Genomic DNA, 25,115 nt, shown 5'->3' on the forward strand with positions numbered 1-25,115 from the left:
ATTAAAAAAAAATGCTTAAACAAACAACAACAAAGAGAATTATTCGATAAAGGCTAGTGTGTCACAGGATCTCAATAAAAACCTCCTGCTCCTTAGCACTTTTGTCTATTGAATGCACTCTGTAAGATTTTAGGTTATGTGGAACAGTGAGAAAAGCACATATTTTGGAGTCAAACGTCTGGATCACATTTCAACCTTGTTCCCAGCTGTCTGTGTGTTCCTGGACAAGCCATTTACCCCTGTCATTGCATATATAACATGAAGATAACACTGCCCCACTTAGCATCCAGGGATGCCTTGAGATTCAAGCATGATATATCAGTACTTTCCAGCTGTAATATAATACATACATGGTTTTACTATTAAATCCACTCAACTTAAAAATTGGCTTCTAATTTCTAACACAAGTTTTTTGTTTTTTTTTTTTGGGGGGGGAGTGGGCATAGTGGTGCACACCTTTAACCCTAAGACTCCAGAGGCAGGTGGACCTCTTTGAGCTCAAGGCAAGCTTGGTCTTCAAAGTGAGTTCCCAGGCCATGGCTACACAGTGAGACCTTGACTTACACACAGGAGGGCTGTTTTAGCTTCTGGGCATCAGATAAATCTCAGTGGTAGCAATCCTGGAAGGTGCTCATAAGGCCCCAGGTTTAATCCCAACTATCTTGGACAAAATATTGGAGAACCACCTCCTACAAATATCGGAGAACTTCCCTTTCATAAAATTCATTCCTGTCAACATCTACTCATAAAAGACCCAGACAGGAGCCTGTCAGAGCTGTCCTCTAAGAGACTCCACCCAGAAGCGCCTCAAAACAGATGCTGAGACTCACAGCCAAACACTGGGTGGAGTAGGGCGTCTTATGGAAAAGTAGAGAGAAAGGGGGTGACAGGAGCTCCACAAGAAAACCAACAGAGCCAACTAACCAGGGCCCAGAGGGGCTTGCTGAGATTGAAGCATCAACCAAGGACCACGCATGAACTGGACTGGACCTAGGCCCCTACAAAGATGTAGCAGATAAACAGCTTAGGCTTCATGTGGGTCCTCTAGTATGGGAAGTGGGGACTGCATCAGACACAGACTCACTTGCCAGTTTTTTTTATCACTTGTCCCTCGCAGGACTGCCTTGCCAAGCCACAGGGGAAGAGGACATGCTCAGTCCTGATGCAGCTTGATGGGCTGGGCTGGATGGGAAAAGGCACTCCCCTTTGCTGAAGAATAGGCAAGGGGTGAAGGGAGAGGGAAGGAGGGTGGGGCTGGGAGGAGAGGAGGGATGAGGCTACAACCAGGATATAAAGTGAATTAAAAAAAAAAAATCCAGATTTTACTGAACAGGCTTTCTTAAGAACAGGGTTCCATGTTACTTTCTAAACCTAGTTTCTAGCAGACTGACTGACAGGGTACTGTATCTCAAAAAGATGTATGGGCTGAGCGAGGGCAAGAGGCCCTGCACATAATACATGCAGGTACTGTGAGAGTTACCTGGCTTGAGACCCTAACAGTTAAACCTGTTTTCTAATTAAACGTCAGAAATTACACGACTAATATCATCCCAGAATACATATATATGTACATATACACATGCACACACATTGATAAACATGAGTTCTGAGAAGACCCACTCGTGGCCCAGCTGAGCTGTTGCAGATGGGTTGAGAGAGTGCCTTGGAGGCCCAGAGGGGGCAGCTTCTGGGAGGTGCTGATGAGGAGTCAGTGTCACTTGGCCAGCCAGCAGCAGGAACAGAAACTCTGTCTTTTCTCTTTCCAGTAAATCATCTTGCAATGCATTTTTATCATCAAAAATTAACAGCTAGAATAGGCACCTGGTTTCTTCAAATTGTCCACACGAGTGGATCCTTATAATTCTAATCTAGGTGGTGATGCTACTGAAGAGATGTGTAAGCAGAGGCAGAAGTAATTCCTAAGATTTTCAGAAGAATCAGCAGCAAAATCAAGGTCAAATATTAAACATTCCTGACCTTGACTCCTCACCAGGCTCTCAGGCTCAGCCTTTTGAGTATGTGTCTGCCTGGCAAGTGTGACCATGATGAACACGGGTATCCCCGAAGGATGTCAGGACCCATCAGTAAGTAAACCTGCCTGCGTACCTTCCCAGCCATACACTCTTTTTACTGCCCAGTGCTTCCCTGGAGTTAACATAGGATCAACATTAGACCCTAACTTTCTGGGGCCTCTAACAGTTCAAGAAATATAAATGAATTCTCGATTCAAAAACATGCATAGGACTGGGGTATCGCCCAGTGGTGGGGCTCATGCAGAAGGCCATGGATTTGATCCCTGGTGTGATGACAACAAAATCTCCATTGTAAATGCAAGAGAGGGTATTGAAGCACAAACACAGTGTCAACTCAACAGGTCTGACGCATCACGCCAAAGACCCATCTAGCCTGGGGATCGCCAGGCTATGATACATGGAGATTCTTTCTATGATACATGGAGATCCAAGAATGTGACTGCATGGCTGCCCAAACAAAACCTATATGCCTATATGCCTATATGCCTATACAGATACCTATATGCCCCGCAATCATCCTCTGCAGCACAGTTAGGCTCTGGTAACTGAATTAAAGCTTGGCCACAACCGTCTGTGTACCTTTGAACAAATCTTTCCCCATTGTAAAGAGGATAAAAATAAACCCTATCTTTATCGCTATCGATGTGGTGTATTTAACTCACAGGACTTTCTTAGTGGTGCTCAGATGATAGAAACACCAGGAAACATGATATTGCCTGACATTAATGTTTCTTATAAAGACAAACTCATAAGTAAGTATATATTATATATTCATCTTTTAAAAAATTAACGACCAGTATTCATTGACAATTATACATGTATCTGATGTACTATGATCATGCCCATTCCACCTCTCCTTTCATCTTTTATTTTTAAAGATTTAGTTATTTATTATGTGTTCAGCATTCAGCCTGCATGCCAAAGGAGGGCACCAGATCTCATTATAGGTGGTTGTGAGCCACCATGTGGTTGCTGGGAATTGAACTCAGGACCTCTGGAAGAGCAGCCAGTGCTCTTAACCCTCTGAGCCATATCTCCGGCCACTCCTTTCATCATCTTGATGGTATAGAAATCACTGAAAGTTTCAGTGCGTTTAGTCTGGTGACAGACAGCTTGCTGTTTCCTTTTATCACAGAAGACAAAAATATAATAAGGAGCACAGTCAAGGGACTACAGAGTCCTATCTTTTGGCCACGCAGTGGAATCATACATATATCATGAGCTTTACACATCATATTACTTATGTGTGTGTTATGTTTGTACACTTGTATATGATCCACACATCAGATCATGGAGGCAGAGGTTGGACTTTGGTTATCTTCTCCTACCACTCTTCACCTTCTTTCTTTCAGACAGGCTCTCACATTGGATCTGACAGTCTTCGGCTGACTAAACTGGCCACTAGCAAACCCACGTGCATCTCCCAGCTCTGGGACTTGCAGGTGCTTGCCGCCACCCGCCACCTTCCTCTGTGGACACTGGAGAGGCCAAGCTTACGTCCTCATGCTTACACGGCAACCCAACCGAGCCATCTCCCATCTCCCAAGGCCACGTACTTCAAAGGGAAGTTCTAGGCAGTGATTCAGATTGGGGGAAATATTTTCATCCCTGCACCGTTAGCTCATGAATACAAATCCATGCATAACCTTGGCTCAGCCGAGACTGTTCCGAATTATGAATTGCAGTGTTCACTGCACATATAGGTTTTCCTGTTCTTACAGAAACAATGAAAAGCAAAGACTCTCTACTATCGTTCATTTGTGGGTAGGTGTCAAATTAGTGCATCTTTTAATGTTTTCCTAGCAGTATTACTTAGGTACTAACTTAGTGAATCTTTTTAAAGTGAATTTTTAAAAATTATTTTATTTTATCTGTATAAGTATTTCATCTGCATGTATGTCTGCACATGTGTTCCTTGAGCCCACAGAGGTCAGAAGCAGGTATTGGATCCCCTGGAACTGAATTATGGATGGTTGTGAATCACTATGTATGTACTGAGAATCAAATCCAGTTCTTCTGAAATAGCAGCCAGGGCTTTTAACCACTAGGCCATCTCTACAGCCAAAATTTTTCTTTTGAACATCAGTATCACTAAAAAAAAAAAAAAAAAAAAGAAAAGCAAACTGTATATTTACATACCATCAACAGTAGAAAATAGAAGTTAAACAGAAGTATAAGAGTCTCAGACAGCATCGGAGAAGAGGAGTAAATTCAGCTAAGCAAAGACCCAGGCATTAGTGTTTCAAGAGTATTTCGTAAAGATCTAACAAACACCGGCACATGGGGTTTTCTTGGGGTGGTGGACAGGACCTTAAGATTCTATATCCCACAACTCTCCTGACAGACTCAGTATATGCAGTCCCATCAAACTCCTAGCAAGGTTTTCTGTTTTGTCTAGAAATCCATATGAAAATGCAGAAAGAACAAAAATAACCAAGATGATTTGGAAGAAAAACAAACTGAAGAACTTCAACAAACATCAAAACAAAGCATGACAGAAGGAAACTGAAAAGATATAGAAGCTGAAAAGTAGCTCAGTGGATTGGAGCAGAAGGCCCTTAACAGACTTGGAACAAGGCCATGGCGACAAGATTCATATCAAAGCGGAGCCGCAGTGCTCTTTCTCTGTGAAAAAGAGAATGCTAACTGTGACTTAGAGGACAGCCATCCACTAATTTGGATGAACTGATGAAATAAATGTGGAAAATAAAACAATAAGGAGTTCTGAAGAACACACAGAAGAACACCTTTAAGGTCGTCAAACAGGCAAATGTCTCCTACACTTGGCCCCAAAGCCTCAAATGTAGACTAAAGGAAAACAGGCAACAGCAAGCCACAGGATGGGGAGCATGATCCTACTGCGCACGTCAAGAAACTCTCCACATCCATAAAGAATAAGGAACTCTGTAAACCGGAAAAGTATAAATGTAACACACAGTCAAAAGACCGCACTGACACTTCACGAAAGATTCATTTCAAGTGTGTAGACTGGTAAAGCCGGAATGGAAGCCAGAGCTATGAGAGCACACACCACACAAAGACTGAGTGCTGCGAGTGGCCAGGACACGGGGCGAAGATGGAGGCCAGCAAGTGAAAGGAACTTAAAGGAAAGCCTTTAAATACCATCCACACGGCTGAAGAAAGATACCCACCCTACAAGCCTGCAGCTCTACTGCTAGGTTTCCGGCCAACGGAAACTCACAGGGGCTCCGCTAAGAAACATGTGCTAGAACATGTGTGGACGGATGAACTGTAAAAGCCTCAAACTGGACATTAACAACAGTGAAAGCAAATACATAAATACATATTTGTATAACAGACTACTATTTGGCTTTTGGAATCAATTATAATTACAGGAAGGTTAAGAACGACTCTAACAAACATGCTGAAAAAGCTAACACACGGGAAGTGTACATATGACTTCTATAAAATGCGAAATTAGGCAAAACCAATTTCTGGTCTCTTAAGTAAAGGTACCTGGTTAGTGTGGTTGGAATCATGGTGCATGATGGGAATTCAAGAAGGTGCCAAAGGGTTGTGAGTCTTCAGCATGGTTTCACTGACTGAAATTCTACTTACATCGGCGTTCACTTTGTGAAAACTTATATATCTCAACATACAAAGACTTGTACATTATTATACATACTACCAATGTCAAAATATTTGGAAAATACTTTAAAAATTAAAAACAAAACAAAAGGAATATAGTGGCACATGCCTTTAATCCCAGCCCTTAGAAGGCAGAGACAGGTAGATCTCTGAATTTGAAGCCAGCCTGGTCTACAGAGTGAGCTCCAGGACTACACAAGGGCTACAAAGAGAAACCATGTCATAAAAACAAAAACAAAAAACCAACCAACCAAACAGAAACCGGAATGAACATATGCCTGCAAAGATGTCTGCTTGAGCATATGGAAGGAAGAAAACGGTGCCAGAGGGAGGCTGGCTGCATGGTGGGCCTACTCACCTTTGTCCTGTAGAGCTATTTGCTGCTTCTGCAGGAAGGCCACCTCCCGGCCCAGGGCTTTCTTCTGTCTTTCCAGTTCATTTTGAAGCACCAAAATCTTTAATCGCAGACATTCACTTTCTTTTTTCTAAATAAAGACAGTAACAGGTAAATTTATGAATATGAAGTCATAGCTACTGCACATCCACCATGATTCAGAACAACGCCAAACACTCATTAATCTACAGTGCTTAGAGTAATTACCAGCAGCCATTGCTTTAATGGAAGGAATATAGAAATAAGTGAGGACAGGCAGAAATGAGCCTTCTCTAGGAACTCAAATCTCTTGTAGAAATAAGAAATGGAGGGAAACATTAACTGTGCCAGGTGAGCATGAGCTGGACACCCCAAGTAGATAAAGATAATGTAAAGTCCAGACAGTTAAATCGAATGATGCAAAAAAAAAAAGTATCACAGTTAAAACAAAATTTATTCCAGGGGTACACTCAAACACAACCTCACAATACTAAGCCTAGGAAGAAAGATAATGCCAATCAATGTATCCATATAAGAAATAATATAGATTAAAGACATAGAACAAAGCATACTACCTATTCATAATAAAGACCCACAAGTTTCAGAACAAAGAGCAAGTGGAAACTTCCTTTAGCTGGCACCTAACATCACAAAACTAGACACTCTCCCCTAGGTTCAAGAACAAGACAAGAAGTTGACTTTTCCACTCCAACGTAATGTACACAGAAATCCTCACCATGGCAATAAGACAAGAACTGAGACGCTATGGTGACAGGGAAGAAGGACTAACCAGACACAGGCGACATGGCAGCTGATACAGAAGAGCCTACAGACAAAGACCAGCCTATGGACTCTGAGCAACTATAGCAAAGACTGGAGTTTGGCTTTCCAGCACCCATGTAGTATCAGGTGGGCTGTTTTTCTCAGAAGACAGAGACAGGAGAGCAGAGAAGGGGTTCTCCTGAGCAGGCTGGCTAGCTAGGGTAGCATACAGGTGAGCTCTGGGTTCAACTGAGGGACTCTGCTTCAATGAAAAGACGGAGAAGGATGGAGGAAGGATGTCAGCCTTGGGCCTCTGATGTAAATGAACATTCACACTCACACGTAGGTGACCACGAATAGATACATGTATGCATAATGGGGCAAATTCCTTTTTATTCCAACATCTCTGAAATCACCTCCATTTGCAAATCTGACTGCACAATGAAGCTATCTGTGAACGCACTCTAAGAATGGATCTTTGTTGGTCTCTACCACATGGTAACAATAATACACCTTTCATGATTTTTCACGAGTATTGATCATATTTAATTTGGCTATGCCTGGTAATTTTTTTTGTCTTTTCCAAAAGAGTAAAATATCTAATTAAAATTATAATAGAAAAATATAATTATTTAATAAACTAAGAATTAACAAAATGTAGAACAAGCTGTTGGAAATTTCTCAAAGGAAGGAGTCAGTCCATGATTGCTGTTTAGACAACAAGGAACCTGGGAACTGAGTGAGAGGCGTAGTGGCGGCCTTTGAAAGCAAGGGGCAAGGAAAAGGATTCTCGCAATTGTGTTGAGAGCACTCTAAAGCAATCCCTTCTCACCCAGAATGGCTTCTTCTTCATCCCTGAAACAAACATTCTAAGCAGCCGGTACGATAATCCACTAAGGACACAGCCAAGAAAACAGAATAAAATCTTATTTCCTACCCATCAATACATTAGGCTTGAAAAATCTAGGAAACACACCCTTAAAAATAATGTTACTAAATAAAATTTTTTGAACAACATTAATATTTATGAAGGACTTCCTACATAGTTTAAATGCTTTCTACTAATTTACTATGTTTTGCCAAACATTATAAAAACAAAGACCCAAAAGTCAATGGGGTTCTAAAATGTGGAAGTGACCAAGCATCCATCAACAGATGGATGGAAAAGCAAAATGCAGCATATACACGTAACAGAATATTATTCTGCTTTTTAAAAGGAGGAACCCTGGTGTATTCAATAACATGGGAAATCTTTAAGGTTATTGTGCTATGTGAAACTAATAAGCTGCAAGCAGTCCCTCCACGTCTGACACCATTTATGTAAGGTACTTAGAATAGTCAAAACCAGGCTGGAAGTGTAGCTCAGTGGTGGAGTGCATGCCCACCATGGACAAGGTCCGGGATGCAATTCCTGGCAGGTGGGAGAGAGGATGAGAAATGAGATTGTATATGAATCACAGATGGATGGTGGCAGGGCTGGGGGGTGAAGGGATGGAGAGTTAGTACTTAAAAGCCATGAGGTTTCAGCTTTGCAAGATAAAAAGGGCTTTGGACAGATGGTGAAGGTGGCTGCACAACATTACGAATGTATTTAATACCAACAAGCAATACATTTACAGGTGCCTGAAACCGCCTGGCAAGTTTCTCAGTGAGCAAGGGTGCTGGGCCCTAAGTCTCACGGCCTGTGTTCAGTTCCTGGAGAGGACTGATTCCACAAACCTGTCTGACGTCTATGTGCACACCATGGCGCGGATCCCTCCACGTGGGAATAAAGAAATAAATGTCTTCTAATCATCGAGATGTAGGTGTTTAACTGCTTTAACCCAATTTTTTTTTTCCACAAAATATTTGAATGTTGGGGGCAAAGAGAGAAACAGGAGACATTCTTCAGAGAACACAACCTGACTCATGGGGTAACTTACTTTGTTCAGGGTGTACAATCAGGCTGGGAATGTTTTCTTGTTAAAAAGCACAAGACTTAAAAGTTAGTGTAAACACAAAGCTAACACAGGAAGGCGTGAGCACAGCATGGCTGTGTCACGGTCTGTGTGAGAAAACTGGCCCATTTACAGAAATCGATCCATTAGCCCAATCTAGGATTGTTGGCTCCTGTTTTCCAGGAGTAAACAAACCCTGCAAATGCCTTGGTTCTGTTTCTTTGCTCAGACTTCAAAGGCAAAAGCTGATTAAAGATCTTACCATAGCTAAGTATCTTCTATGGGCTGCTGCGCTCTAGCCTTCTCTTCATTCCAAGTACAGTTAATGTCACACGTCTACCCCAATATACCAATCACCTTTAATTATATTTTATACAACACTCAGAAATCACAGACATGCATGTTTGCAAGCACTATTTATGGGTCTATTAAAGAATCATGGGTAATATTAAACACTTCATTTTACAATGACAGATTGATCTATAAATAACGCTAATGCTAATGCAAACAAGTATTTTCTCATAGATCACACTAGAGCTAAAATCCCTCAGACACAAATAGGCTAAAATTTGGCCCTGGGATAATGAAAGTTTCAAACACATGTGTAATCACAGTGAGCAGTTGGGCCCCTTTCATGGTCACGTTCCCGTGTGTATGAAGCATGTCTGCTTGGATACTGCAAAGGATATACTGCCAAACTAGATGGGAAATGCTAGGAGCCTTTCAGAAACTGTCATTTTATGCATTTGTGTGTGTGTGCATGTGAAAGTCAGAGGACAGCTTGGGGAATCGACGCTTTGCTTCCACTCTGTGCGTTCTGGGGATTGAACTTGGCCTGTCAGGGTCGGTGACAAGCCTTTACCCAGTGAGTTGTCTCACTGGACTTTTATTAAGGGAAAATTCAGTTTGCTAAGGTTACAGTCATAAAAATGAAACAAAATCTCCCTTTTTTTAAAAAAGGAAAAACACTCATTTCTCATAAACATCTACTTTTATGCTAACATAGATTTGTTATTGGCACTCTAAAGTTAATTAGAAATAACTTTTTAAAATTTCTCAGATTTGAGTTAGGCAGTGGTTCAGCACTTGGGAGGCAGAAGCAGGCAGATCTCTGAGTTTGAGGCTAGCGAGGCCAGAGTGAGTTCCAAGACAATCAGGGCTCCATAGAGAAACCCTATTTCAAAAAAAATAAAAAATAAAAACAAACAAGACTCTCAGATTTGATTTCTAACATAATAAATATTAATAGTGTTGACCAAGTTCTTAGAGATTGTCACAATTTTTAACATATTAAAGGGTCCTAAGATCAAAACATTTGAGGAATCAATGATTTAGAGCGTATTTTATCTTATCTATGGTTATCACCCACAACTGGAGTAACTAACAATCTAGAAAAAGTCTCAGAGCTGCGAACATTAACAAATTGCTTCCAAATGTCATTTATAGGGAGTTTTCCCTCCATCTTCATGTAGTCAATCACTAAAAATAAGAAAATGCTTCCTTGCAAAATATTTAATCCACCTTATTAATTTCATAAACTTAGTATTACAGTCAGGCCTCGAACCCAGATGTAGGAAATTAAAGCTAGTAAAGCTGTATCTATATGTGGGTATTGCTTCATAAATATAAAAATTATTTTATATAAAATATAAAGGACTTTAGCTTCTAAATGAGAGTGAGCACCTACCACACTGCCCTTCTGATAAACTAAATAATGAAGACCCTACTGTGGTCTCTGTACAAAGCTCGATGGCACACTGTCGTGAAGAAAGGCCAAGGTGCAGTACAAGCTCGCAACACAGAGGCAATTTTCTCTCCTTTTGTGGCTTTGCCTTGAAAGTGGTTCTGGAGGACAGCAGAAAACCAACATTCTCTCCACTTGGAGGAGCCAGAAATGATAAAACAAGGATTCCAGGATGGGGAAAGACAGAGAATAGGAACCCCAAATTCTGTTCAGACTCAATGAACTCTCAGACTGAGCTCCAAGCCTTACACGCATAGATGGACACAGCTGCCTGTGCCCAAGAGTGGAAAGTTAAGCTGGACCTGGAGCCATGTCATCTGGAGGCACAGAAGTCTGAGCTTCACTAAGTGAACCACCTGCCAAAATAGAAACATTCTTCAAAGCAAAGTCTTAAAGAGGACAGATTACATTCAGAACGTCTGGGGCGGAATGCAACAGTGTTCTGTCTATGAAGAGTTGGAGAACGTGGCTCTCTAGGAAAGAGGCATCAACATACAGGCAGCCACAGCCAGTGCCGACGTTAGAACAACACCCGAAAGCCACCCAGGAATACTCTGAGATGAAAAGCAAACCGTTCTAAGGATGAGTGAAAGGAGAGAAAATCTTAGCAGAGAGCTAGCGAGTAACGAAAAGATCTAGGAGGCTGCTGTTTCTAGTCAAGATGGGGGTGGGGACAAAAGACAATGAGCAGGGGACTGTGTGAGGCAACCCTACACTATACCGAAATCTCACCGCATCTCAGAACCCCTGACAAAACACGCTGCCTCACCAGGTCAAACCTAGCATGACACAAAACGCTGCATATGGTCATCAACTCAGGTTTACTTGGGAAACACAAGAGTAATGTATGTATGTATGAGGGCTTAGGTCCAATCGCCAGTATTGCAAAAAAAATATTAAAATTTGAAGCAAAACCGAAATAGTTTGCTTTCTTAAGTTTTAAATTAAAGAGAAAATCATGATTGTTTCACTGTATGCAGATAACCATTTAAATCACTCATGATTTAAAAAAAAAAAAAATCTCAGAAACTAGCTTCCAGATCTAAACCAGTACAGACCATTGCTAATATCATACTTAATGAAGCAAAGACAACATTCTTCCTCACCCTAGGCACAAGGCAGGAACCCGGCTGCATTCTGCTCAGTATATGAATGTTCTCACTGGTGAAATGAGCAAGAATTTGGAATTATCCAAACATGAGCTGGACAGGGTTCCACATGCCTGTGACACTCACCCCCTAGGAGGATTGCTACGAGTTTCAGGGCAGACTGGGCTATACATCAAACTTTGTCTCCAAAATAGCACCAGCAATGACAAAACCCTCCACCCAAATCTGAATCTATAGATATTATTGTCTATGCAAAAATTCCTAGAAATCTCAAAATGAAGATCATCACTACAGATAAAACTATAGGATACAGCAGAAATAAATTAAAAATGAATAGCATTCTTATATACTAGCACAAACAAATGACAAATAAAAACTCAAAGCAGTTCCCCTTATTATTACCAATTTTGGGAGACAAGGTCTTTTTATGTGGTCCAGGCTAACCTTAAACTCCTGACCCTCCTGCCTTAAATTCCCCCACATTTAATTTCCATTCATGATAAAAAAACCCAGAGACTAGGGGGAGGAATACCCTATAATCAAAACAAATTGTTAATACTGCATTTAATGGAAGCATGAACCATCTTCTTTGTCTAAGCGGAGCTTTGTGGGGTACACTACCACACCTGCCTGATGCTGTGCCTGTGCTTGCCCCACTCCCACAAAAACTTAAGACTAATCAAAGGGTCAAAGACATTACTCAGAGACTTAAAGAAACATCTACAGAAAACATAAATGGCACATGAAAAGGCTGAGACCTCAGCATTGTGAAGATGGCGATTCTCCGCAAATCCTTATTAAAATTCCAGCAGGCTCTCTTCAGTAGAAACTGACAAACTCATTTTAAAATTCATTCAACAGAAAGAACCTATGGGCTGTAAAAAAACAGGAACTTTTTTAAAAGTTAGAGTATTTCCCCTCCCTGTCTGTCTTGAGAACCTACAATAATGGCGGAAGATAAGCAGACAGGCCCATGAGTCGGAGGCAAAACAGGCGCACGTGTGTATGGTCAGGTGACTTCAGACAAACATGTCAGGGTAATTAATGGGGAAAGGAAAAGCAGTTCATCAAATACTGTTCTGTCAACTGAACAGTTGGAGGGGGGGATGTTTTACTCTTTCTTCATCCAGTATAAAAATAATAATTTGAAATGAATCAGAGATCTAAACACAAAGCCCCAAAGTCTAAGACTTCTAGGGGAGAAAAAAAAAAAAAAAACCAGAGCAGAAAATGTCTGTAATCTTGAATTAGGCAGAAGATTCTTACAAAGACCACAAGAAAGACATGAAACAAAGAAAACAACAACAATCAGAGGGCTGGAGAGATGGCCCAGTTGGTAAGGAGCTTCCTGTGCCAGCCTGAAGACCTGAGTTCCATTTCCCAGCGCTCAGGTAAACACCAGAGTCAAAGCTGGGCACGGCAGACACGGGCACATGTCTACAGCTGGAGCACTGGGGAGCTTACTTGGTGAGGTCCGTGTTAGTGACAGCCCCTGACTTGAACTCCAGCACTAAGGAGCGAGGCAGAGGAAGGTGCACTTCTGCAAGTTTGAGGTGAGCCTGGTCTACATAGAAGCTCCAGGCCAGCTAGGGCTACATAGTGAGACCCTGACTCAAAAAACAAACAAACCCAAACCAAGGTGCAGGCTCCTACAGAAGAACACCTGAGGGGTCCTCCTGCTTCCATTCCCCTCCACGCAGAGGTACACAAAAGCACCCCTATGTGCAAACATATATACAAATACATCAGATTCTTTTGAACTTTAACTGTTTTGCTCTTTAAATGCTATTAACCACAACAACAAAGTAGGCTGGAGAGAAAGCTCAACGGTGAAGAGCATTTGCTGCTCTTGCAGAGAATCTGGGTTGGGTTCCCAGCACCCACATGGTTCGCAGCTACCTATAACTTCAGCTCCAGAGCATCCAAAGCCCCCTTTGACCTCCAACAGCACCAGACATGCAGCATGCACACATATACATGCAGGCAAATGTTCATGTGCACAAAACAAAAATAATCTTTAAAAAATGATTTTTACAAAGAAAAATGCAAGCCACAGACTCAAAGAACATATTCCTCAAATATATATTGGGAAAAGAATTTGTATATAGAAATAAATATACATATATATTAATAATAAGGGATGTAAAGACAGCTTAGCAGTTAAAAGTTCTGGCTGCTCTTCCCGAAGAGCAAAGGCTGATTCTCAAAACCCATAGAGTGGTTCATAATTTTATGTAACTCAGTTCCAGGGACCTTATGCCCTCTTCTGTCCTTCATGGGCAACAGGCAGACATGCAGTGTGCAGAAACACATGCTGGGGAAAAAAATTACCCATACACATAAAATAAAAAAATAAACAATACCCTCTAAATAAGGCTGAAAAATTCTATTAGAAATAGGAAAAGAGTATTGTGTATTTTCTCTCCAAAGGTAAAGTAAAAACAACCTAACATGATCCAGAAGTAGTAAAGACACTGCTCAGGCAAGAAGGCTCGGGAGGGGGCTGAGGGAGACTATTTGGGAGGGTAGAGACGATGAAAGCATGGTATGTGTATATGTAGAAATGTCATAGTGAAATCCATTAATATAGAGATTTAACATACATTAATTACTATAATAACAAAACAAATGGAAAAAGAAATCAGAACCACTTTACACATATGCCAGGACTTAACAGATAAATACATTATACTTAATGAGAGCCAGCTTTCTCATTATCAGAAAAAGATACTGCAAATAAACAAAACGAATGAGAAAGCCAGAATAAACTCTGTGGCATTAGAGTTGAAAACATTAGTATGAACCATGTTTATCTTAACATAGATAGGTACACATTCATACAGAGATGGCCATATCCACTAAGAGGGCTTTAAAAGCAATAAGCACACCTAATACCCAAGCACACCCAGTGACCAGATCTTGTTTCTAAATACCATCAGCCATCTCTCTCGCTAGAGATGGTCGAAGCCTGGGCTAAACAGGGCAAATACAAGATGAACCAGACTTCAGAAGACTACAGAGCACCACGAGTAAAGAACACAAAAAGACCGTAAAAGACACAAGAGTGAACCCACAACACGGTTTATTAGATGTTGACTTAGTTTAGAATACATATTTTCTATGTATCCCAGGGTGGCCTTGAACTCACTAAATAGCCTAGGCTGGCCTCAGGCATATGACAATTATTCTGACATGTTCTTGAGTGCTGGATTACAAGTGAGCACCAATATACCAGACTCAATTAAACGATCTCCCCTATGTCCACCCTGGGCTAGGAATCAAAGCGCAGGGACCAGAGCATTCAAGGCAAGTGTCCTCCCTCTGCGCTACACCCTCATCCTTCCCCTCTCATTGTTGAGAGAAGGTCTTCCAGACTGGACTCAAACCTGCAATCCTCCTCAGAGCCCCTGAATGGAGTTCTGGAATTACAGAAGCATGCCATCAGGCCAGGCTTGAAAGATCTTTTAACGACCAAATTGAGAGACTCCTCAGACCAAGAAGGGGAACAGCATATTATCAGATTATAGCTTGAAGCAAAAACAGATAAATCCATACTTATAAGTGAGTTAGAGAACTAGGGACAGGGCTTCCTCACAATAGAATCCAAACAGTTGGCATGGATGACCTCTCCACGGGATGGGGCTTTGTTCCCACCCACTTTTACTTTTTTAGTTTGGACTTAGCAACTTCTTTCTAAAAGTGGAGTCTAGAAAGGGAATTTCTAGCATGGAGACTCGAAAGGCACTGCTCTAGCCAATGACCAAGGCTGGTATCAGTGATGATGAGTGGAGGTGACTTAAAAACCAAAAAAAGCTTGACAATTTGTTGTAGGTAAGAGAAGATGAAAAAGATGACTAAATCTACTGTGGTGACCTGGCCTGGATTCCGAAGCAGCTCTACCTACTCTGAGAGAACAGAGGGCAGCTCTTAAGCAAGGCCACTCCACAAACTACCTGGCTTGTCATCTTTCAGGACAGTTGAGTCATCAAAAACAAGGTGAGTCTCGGAAGAGCCAAGGGTGGGAGTACTGAGATGGCTTGGTGGTTAGGAGCACTTACTGCTCTATTGGCAGACCAGAGTTCGAATCTCAGCACCCACTTCTAGTGGCTCACACATCTAGTGCCTATTACTCCAGCTCCAAGGGATTTGACCTCCGGTTTCCATACACACATGCACAGACACACTCAGACACAAACAAATCCTTAGTAACAACAGCAAAGAGGAGGTTAAGGAAGGAAGGCGGACCGCTATGTGCAGTATGCCTTCCTGACTGGACTCTGGAATAAAAAAGGGTAGTAAGGTAGAATGGACTCTGACTAAAGGTGACTAATAATATACATTGTGTATAATACATAGCTTCATTAATGATAGCAAACGCTGTAATAGGGATATTGAGGATGGGGTAAGTAAGTTCCTGCACTAACTACCTTTATAATAAATATACATACCCCAAATGGCTCCCCATTAAAAGGGAAACATAGGTTTAAAGTAGACAAGTGGAAACACTGGTGAAACCTGAACAAAGCTGGAGTTAACAGTGACATACTCATGTTATTGTCTTAGCTTTGACTACACACCATGTCAACTGCCTCACGGGTACAGAAGATGCCAACATTAGTGAAAACTGGGAGAAATCTATAGGGAAACTCTGAATTATCATTATAAGATTCTTATAAATCTAAAAGTTGTTTGGTTTTTTTTTCTTTGGGGGGGGCAGAAGCACCAAACCTGAAACTTCTTATAAGATATATGAGTAACAACAGGATATAAAATAGGATATTGAAAATGTTCATCATAGAATTGTAACTTAGAAGCAAAAAGAGAACACTACACAACCTTAAGAATCGTTAGTGTTACAAAGTCCAACCTCTTGAATGAAAGTCCTTCCAAGGACACAGGCACCAGAGAAGACAAGCAGATAACCCAAACAGCCCCAGTAATGCTGAAGAAATTAGACTTGGACCAATTTGCAAAGGGAGGTAACTATTTCTAATATGCTACAAGTAAACAGTTTCCTGTCTTAGTCTAACGAGACATGTTGGATTTATTCTCACGTTTTTAACTTTCACTTACGTGTCTATTTGTGTACCTCTGTGTGTATGCATTCTACAAGTGGACAGGAGCCCTCAGTCCCTTGGAATCTGAGTTACACTCAGTTGTGAGTCATTCCAGGGGGGTGCTGGGAACCGAACCTGGGTCTGCGGAGAAGCAGCAAGCCCTCTTACTGCTGAGCCATTTCTCTAGCACCATGCATTCATTCTTAAATTCAATAAATACTTAATATTTCCCTTGCCTCTAGTATGAGTCCAACATTTGTCTAAATGCTGGGAATCAAATGGGAGAGAGGTTGGGAAGGAAAGGGGGGAGAAGCTGAAGGAAGAGGAAGACAGGAAGAAGAGGGTGGGGAATCACAAGCCTCACAGTTTAGAGAGACAAAAATATACTAAATCAATACCACGTTAGATGGTAATAAATACTCTCAAGAAAAGCCACGGAGGAAAGGGGGCTGGGTGTGCAAGTGTCACTGTCAACTGGGCTATTAGGGACCTAGATGACTTCTAGGTTCACTTCCAGTTCAGAACTCCCTTGACCTCCTTCTGTGTTAGCTAATCAGCATAAACACAGTGACCCTTTGAACCCGACCTCCGTAAGGGCACACATTCTATCACCTTACTCTGTGGGTCACCACTTACATTTTAGAAAAACAGGATTAGGCATACATGTTTCCACACTGAGAAAAAGCACATGCAGCCACTAAATGAAGCAAGTCATTTCCCAGTCTAGCCTGGGAGAGGCCAGTAAAGAAGATACAACCTAGCAAGTTCTCCCCAGACAAAGGTCCTAAAAATCTGAAAAGTTTTCTTCCCTACAATGTACTCATGGCCTAAAGTTTAGGCCCTTCTTGATCCGAAGCTGTAAAACTAAAGCCAGCATGGAGGGTTTTCCATAGACAGGGAAAGTGCGGTGGAGAAACAGTTCCAGGCACGGCACAAGCAAGTGTGCATATGAAGTTCAACTGTGGGAACTGCCAGTGCCAGCAAACTTCTACAGGTTGAACAAATGCATTTAGCTCAAATCCCAGGAAAATGACTGCACATAGGCAGCTGCACACACACCTCCCATAATTCCAGAAGCACGTGACTGTGTGCACAACCCCTCAGTGTAAGAGCGGCCTTTACACAAGCATGTGCAAGGGACAGTGGGAAGAGGCTGTGGTGTGAGATGGCAGTTCCTCCAGGCAGACAAATACTGTGACTTCGTGGCAAGTTATGAATTTTAAGTAGTTTTCCATCCCATAATACACTGAAAGCTGTGCACAGCCACGTGGCTCCATCTGATAATTGGTACTTTGGTGCACACACTTGGCTTACTGAGACAGAATGGTCACTCCAAAGCTGCAAGTCTTTCCCTCTCAAGGAAGAGTATAAAAAAGCACCCAGCTCTATGAAGACCTGCAATCTGTCCATCTGGACTGAGGTCATGGTTTCTTTGGAATGCCTCACTCAACCCTTATTGCTCTAAGGGTAAACACTATTCACAGACTGGCCTCTTATATTTGATCCTATTAATTTAAAAATCCATCTTTTCAAGTTGGATTGATCCTGGGTGAATATAATCAAAGTACAAATTAAATTGTAAGAAACTGTCTTCACTAAAACCAGCACTATGGAGAGACAGCAGTGAAATGGGGTTTGCATTTATTTACTTGTATGTGTTTGTGTCACGGAAGTCAGAGGACAACTTACAGGAGTGGGCTCTCCTCCTGCCAAGTGGATCGCTGGGACCACACTCAGGTTGTTAGGCTTGGGGGCAGGTTTCAGCAGGCAGTTGAGCCATCAAAAACAACCCAAATGCGTTCTTTAAGTAAATTAGTCCCTACTGATCTGATTTCCCGCTTTCCCTGACCTGGCACCTATATTTCACTCGCTACACAGTTCATGTTTAGAGTTCAATTTATAAGACATTAATAAAATAGTCTGCTAGTCATCTTCCAAGTAATTATATATAATCTCAAGTTTCATCTAACAGAATATGGCAGATTTACCTTACATTTAGCAGATGGGAACTTTTATTTCTAACATTTAAAATGAACCAGCAGCCATCTCAATGCAACATTATTAGTATCGTTATTAGTACTGTCTAGAGATTGTTTCCAAGAATAATATGATAATCGCTTGAAGAAAACAAGGAGTTTGAACAGGTACTTATACAAAACCTACCAGCTCATTGCTTGTCGATGTGAGTCTTAGCTTTTCTTCAATTTCCTTTCCAATTCTCTGAACAGTTACCTGAGTCTGTTTAATTGCACACTGGGCTCTATGAAGCCTAGAAATACAAGTTGTAGAAAAATGTAAGTGAGTTAATTACAAAGTCTAAACACAGAGAGCCACAGACATGAACTATAAATCTCCTAGGATAAATAGAATCAATCCTGAACAAACCAATTATTTCTAGATTCAAACATATAATGAAGTAACAGGAATTACAAGTCCTAAAATAACAGCGCTCTGAATTGCCTCGCTCTGCCCACAATGTAGTTAAGGTAAAGGACTCAAGGGATTGGGAGTGCTTTAGAAAGCCATTTGGCTGAGGGGCTGAGAAGATGGCTCAGTCAGAAAGGAGCCTGTAGCTCAAGCATGAGTACCCGAGTTGAATCCATGCCAAGGCTGGACATGGCAGCACAAATTTGTAATCTCATTGCTGGGAGACAGTCATGGGGGTTCATGGGCTTACTTTATATAAATTCCTATAATTTATATAGAGGAAGAGATCTAGAAGTAACAAACCGATCTTAAAATCTGTCAGATACCAAGGTTTTCTATAGTTGCATGATCAAGGAAGTGTGTTACTACCTTAAAGATGAAAAATAGGTCAATAACCAGGTACTCTTATCCATCTAGATATGTACAAGATTGAAGCAAGATCACCTGAGCCCAGGGCTTGGAGAATAGTGGCACAGTATGAGACTCCATCTCAAAAACAAACAAGGAGCTGGAGAGATGAGATGAAGGTTTGACTACTACAGCCCATAAGGTATCTCACCGCCATCTGTAATGCCAACTCCCAGGGACCCAATGCCCTCTTCTGGTCTCAATGGGTACCAGGTACACAATTGATGCCCGTGCGCACACGCGCACACACACACACACACACACACACACACACACACGCACGCACACAGAGAACAATCATTTAACCTTGTTTACCAGGCCCAGGAAAGTGTGTTCACCTAGAGATATCACTATGAAAGTGAAAACGTAGTGTTCGCACTGGGAGACACCAACAAATCCCCTAGCCAACAAAGGACCGTGCCAGAAGCCACACTGAAGAAGTTCAGACTCTCCAACAAATGCTGTGGGAAAGCTAGATGTCCTCATAAAGGAGAAGGAAATTAGATCCCTCCCACTCTGCAAAACTCCAGTTCAACATGGACCAAAGACTTTAAGTCATAGAACTATGAAAATGTTAGAGAAACAAAACAAACAGCATACACCTCAAAACATAAGCACAGGCAACTTCAAGACACCAATAAGCACAGGCAGAGACTTTCTGTGAGGAGCTGGTGGCTGGACTGCCTGAAGTTAAAAAGCTGCGTTTCACAGCAAACACCAGCAGGATGCCTACAGAGTGAAGGGAATCCTCACCACCGACATGCCGTCCAGGGCAAGAGGTTGATACCTACAGCATGTTAAAGAAAAAAACAAGTTGAGTGCTTGGCCCTGGATTTGGTCCCCAGCGAGAAAAAGTAAAATAAAACAACCAAAAATAAACACATACCAAAAGCTCCACAGATTATCTGTTCAACGAATAGGCAAATGAACTGAACAGAATTCTCAAAACAAAACAAAGCAGATCACCAATATTACCACCGCCCAAAAATGTATAACAACCTTAGCCCCCAGAAAAAAATGAAAAGTAAAACTACATGGGTGACCTACCTCGCCTGACTATACCAAGGAAGCAAAGGTCATCAAAAGCTTGCACAGATTGCTTAAGGGGCATTATGTACTGCTGCTAGGAATATACATTTGTGCCACTGCCATGGAAATCTGCATTGGGCAGAGGTAAGGGGCCAAGAGAGGCAGACAAGGAAAGGTAAAAGGGGAAAATATGAGCAAAGTACAAAGGTAGGTAGGTATGTATGTGTGTATGTAACTACCATGATAAAGACTGATCTTTTTGTGCACCAAAAGTTGATTTCAAAATGGAAGCTCAGTAAGCATAGAAAAAGAAACTGAATATCTTAGTCTCCAGGTGAATCTAAGTTACATTCACCATGAGATACTATTTCATACCCAGTAGAAGAACTAAGGTTACAATGAAGGAAAGGGTAGGGAGCAAGTAGAATTTACATGTACTGTTGGTAAGTTAAATAATGCTAACATTTTAAAAAGACAATTTCTTAGGAAATTTAACATAACATACAGTCTAACCTTCAGTCCAGAAATTCTAGTCATGGGTGCTTACCCACAAAGGATGAACGTGTAAGACCATGAGGTCTGTTTCAGAATGCACACAGAAGCCAGGTGTAGCTGTGGACATCTGTAATCCCAGAACTCAGGAGGCAGAGGCAGGAAGATCAGACGTTCAAGGCCAGCCTGAGCTACACAGTGAGTTCAAAACCAGCCAAGGCTGCGTAAGACCCTGCCCATCGCAACCCCGCAAAGGGGCACAGAAAACAATCTAATTGTCCACCAAATAAATAGAAAACTAAGAACCAAATTAAGACCTGTATGTATAGTGACAGTCTACTCGGCTATACAAAGGAGAGTAACTGATACACACAAGAATATGAGTAAATTCCAAAACCATGCCGAGTGAAGAAAAGCCAGAGGCAAAACAAGAACAGATTGAACACGCTCTTTATCTAAAACCCAACAGCAGGTAAAATCCAGCTCTGGTGACAAAGAGTAATCAGTTGCTTCTGGGCAAGGAACAGACACTGGGGACTGAGGGACTGCCTGAGGTGATGGAAACCCGAGATATGGACTGGGATGAGGACCACACCAAAACTTGTATTGTGGTGTACTGTGTGAAAATGTTACTTCATTTACACAACAGCTATCAGTCTTAGCCTGAATGTCTTCACAGTGTGTGTGCGTGCGTGCGTGCGTGCGTGCGTGCGTGTGTGTGTGTACAATGGATCTTACGACATTAGTATCTCTAGGAGCATTTCAGTAGGACCCTTCTAGGCTATTGGGAATTACTTGATAGTTACTGAGGATTTCTGAGGTCATCTGAAAACAGGTCCAAAGATCAGTCATGCAGCAGCTCCCTCAGGACAACGCCATCCCCTTGCCTCCTGACGCATGCTTAGTTTGCGCCGATGATACAGTCTTAAAAACACGTCTACAGAAACCCAAATTCAAAGGAGGACCTTTGTGATGTGGTCTCTACTCCATCGCCAGCCTGGTCTCCCTGAACCTTCACTTCAGTAATACCAACCCGTTAGCATTGACCTTTCTTACTTTTGTGCCTTGTTATAAGCCATGCATCTGCCCACACATGTCTCTATCCCCCGCAGGTAAGCAAAGCTGTAACCCACTAAAGGGCAGCTCAGCCAGAACCTCTGCTCCTAGCACCTGCAGGCATTTGCCCCTTGCTCTAGGAATTCACACCACATCACCCTCTGCGCACCACACACTGCAACAGTCAGGGTTAAGCTCTGTTGTACACACTCATGTAATGCACAGCAATGGAAGACTGTCAGCACACATTTCAGTGAATGGTTCTCCTCTTCCTCCTTTTCCTCAGCAGGTCTTTCTGAGGAGCAAGAGTTCCGCAAAGCAGCCTCTCAATATGTGTCGTGATTGTCCAGCATATACATATATGTAAACACATTCCTGAAATTGACTGATAGAGCATGAGATTAACTGAAAGATCACTGTTTCCTACATTTATGAGTTCAAAATATTTTGTCAAGAAAAACTGCATAAAGACCCCTCCTTCAGGCAGGGAAATAAGCAATTTTTACTAAAAACAATAGGTATTATCAACCCAGAGACAAGTCAACAAATAGCAGTTTCTTGAAGCTGGGCGGGCTGCTTAGAGCTCCACTGCTACTATGCAAACAACCTTGTCAAATGGTAAAGACTTTAAAAATAAAAATGATTCATGACCATAATTAATGTATGACTTCAACTATTTGGCTCTCACTGCCCCAGACGCTTTCTGATCTTACCTTAGGGGCTTAAAACACACAGACAGAGTCACATTCCCTCCACTCTTCAGTGTTATCCAAATAGACTCACCGAGCCCCTGCCACATCAAGACGGGGCTCATAATGTCCCCCTTTCAAATTCAACCAGAGAATAAAAGTTGGAAGTATTTAGGCTTTTCAAAATAGCATGGCACATCCTGATCCTCCTGGGGGTGAGGAGGGGAAGGCCTAACAGGAGAAGAAACAACGGCTTTGCACTCGCACAGGACAGCTGCCTGAGGAGGGGGGGACACCTCATGAGCTCATGTCTATGAAAAGCATCTATAAAGAGAAACACACCATGTAGTCACCTGGGTGATTGCTCAATGCCAGTGCTCCCGGCTGCGGTAGAACCAAGAACATCGAATGCAGGGAGAAGAAACCAAGCAGCTACCTCAGAGTCACCTTGGTGACCAAGGACAGATGCGCCTTGTCACCTAACGTTATCAGAGAGAGACAGAGACAGAGAGAGAGAATGAAAATTGGGTTTAATAAAGATTCTTGGAAGCTAGATGTTGTGAATGTAAAGATATATATCAAATGAAAAGTTGTATATCAGATAAATACTTGTAAATACTGAGAACAACCAATCAAATTAACCGTAATCTCAGGACATGAGCCTTGAGAAGAGGTTTTTGTCTGCCTGATGGTGATCATGCATCTATGTACAAGTTTAAGAGAAGCAGTGACAAATCAGAGCTTCCAGGAAAGCGGCACACTCCCTGTAGCTTGTGAGGCTAAAGTGGGAGATGGAAACGCAAGGACGACACAGACTAACTGAGACAAATGGGCAGACTGTGAAAGGCTGCATGCAATGGAGAGAGCCATTGGAAAGCCATTCAGCTTTCACGCTGGAAAAGATTTCATTAGATTTGTACTTTCAAGAGCTCTATGCAGGGACTATCAGGGACTGGGGAGGGTTGGGAGAGGGGACAGAGAGGATAGACAGGGTAGCAGAGAGCAGACAGGAGGGCAGGCATGGTCGATGCATGCAACACATATGCAAAGAAAGCCACAGCAGACTCTTCAGCTTGTACAATTATTACATGTTAGTAATTCTAAAAGAGAAAGCTCGTTCTTCTCACAGGAAGGCGAAGGGTAGTAAACAAGAAGGCTAGCATATGGTTAGCAACCATCTTACTAAAAACAGGCCTTGTCCTGAATGAAACAGGGATAGCAAAGGTGGTGGGGAGGTGAAAGGTCAGAGGAGAGAGAAAGTTTGATTCCTGAAAACTAATTGCCAGCTGCTCTGGTTTGTACGTGGTTTAACTGTGTCCCCTAAAGGCTGACATGATGGAAAGCATGGTCTTTGGGGCGGCAGTTCTGGGTGTTTGATTGCTCACATCGCTTGGTCCCTATCTGCTGCAGGGCATGGCTGGCATACCCCAGCCCAGGAGTGGGCCTTCCCCTTACCCAGGGGCTCTTCACCATACAATCAGGACACTCTGGTTCCTCTACCTCCTATTTCTCCCCCTCACCATCTCCCCCCTACCATCTCTCCCCCCACACCAGCTCCCCCCATTCTATACCCCCCCCCATCTCCTCTGCTCTCCACGCCTTCCCTTCACCCAGGGGTTCTTCACTATACAATCCGGACAATCTGGTTTCCCTGCTCCCTACCTCTCCTCCCCCCACCTACCCCCATTCTCCTCTGCTCTCCTCTCTCTGTGTCTCTCCTCCTCTTCTCTCTTCTCTCTGCACATGCCTCTCCCTTCTCTCTACCCTCCCCCGCCACTTCCAATAAACTGGCATATATATATATATCTGTCTTACCATGAGCTCATCCCATTATTTCAATCACTGTGGGTGACAGAAGCTTTCAAAAGGGAGTTTTACTAAATGTCCCTGCGGATGTGCTCTCACGTGACCCTTCCCATCCTCAGGTCAGGGCTGGTATAAAAGGGACCAGCCTAGCCTGACCCATGCTGCCTCTGCTCCTGATCTGTGATCCTTCCTTCTTCAGATCCTGTGCTCACTACCACACAGAGGGCATCAGAAGCTGTGCTTTCTCCACGGGTTCCAGAACTGTGATCTCAGAAAGGCTCTGTTGCATGACAACAGCAGCAACACCATGCGGAAAAGATGACCTCTCTAGAGAGCCTTTAGGCACCTGGAGGAATTATGGGACAATCACAACTTCATGCCAATTTTTAATTTATATCAACTAGTCAAACTGCCTCAAACCATTAGTTTCTATGTCAAAAGAAATAGAAAATATAAATGATTAGTATCCGTTGAATTTGACTTACAATTAGAACATTCTCAGGCTGCGGGGAGAGCTCAATGGTAGTACTTTACTAGGACCTGTGAGACCATTTCAACTGCTTGCACTAAAAACAGCAAGAGAA

At 42.3% G+C, this 25,115-nt stretch overlaps 1 protein-coding gene across 2 annotated transcripts in view; it reads right to left on the reverse strand.

The window, feature by feature from the left end:
• Nucleotides 1-25,115, reverse strand: part of Uvrag (UV radiation resistance associated) — a 264,183-nt gene that overhangs the window by 120,496 nt on the left and 118,572 nt on the right. For both annotated transcript variants that reach the window (XM_060367624.1, XM_060367625.1), the window contains 2 exons: nucleotides 18,788-18,893; nucleotides 6,001-6,127 (listed from right to left, as the gene is read on the reverse strand). In XM_060367624.1, the coding sequence (XP_060223607.1) occupies nucleotides 6,001-6,127; nucleotides 18,788-18,893 (233 nt within the window). The remainder of the gene's footprint in view (nucleotides 1-6,000; nucleotides 6,128-18,787; nucleotides 18,894-25,115) is intronic.

Source organism: Meriones unguiculatus, chromosome 14, assembly GCF_030254825.1.
Source record: "Meriones unguiculatus strain TT.TT164.6M chromosome 14, Bangor_MerUng_6.1, whole genome shotgun sequence".
NCBI classification, from domain to species: domain Eukaryota; kingdom Metazoa; phylum Chordata; class Mammalia; order Rodentia; family Muridae; genus Meriones; species Meriones unguiculatus.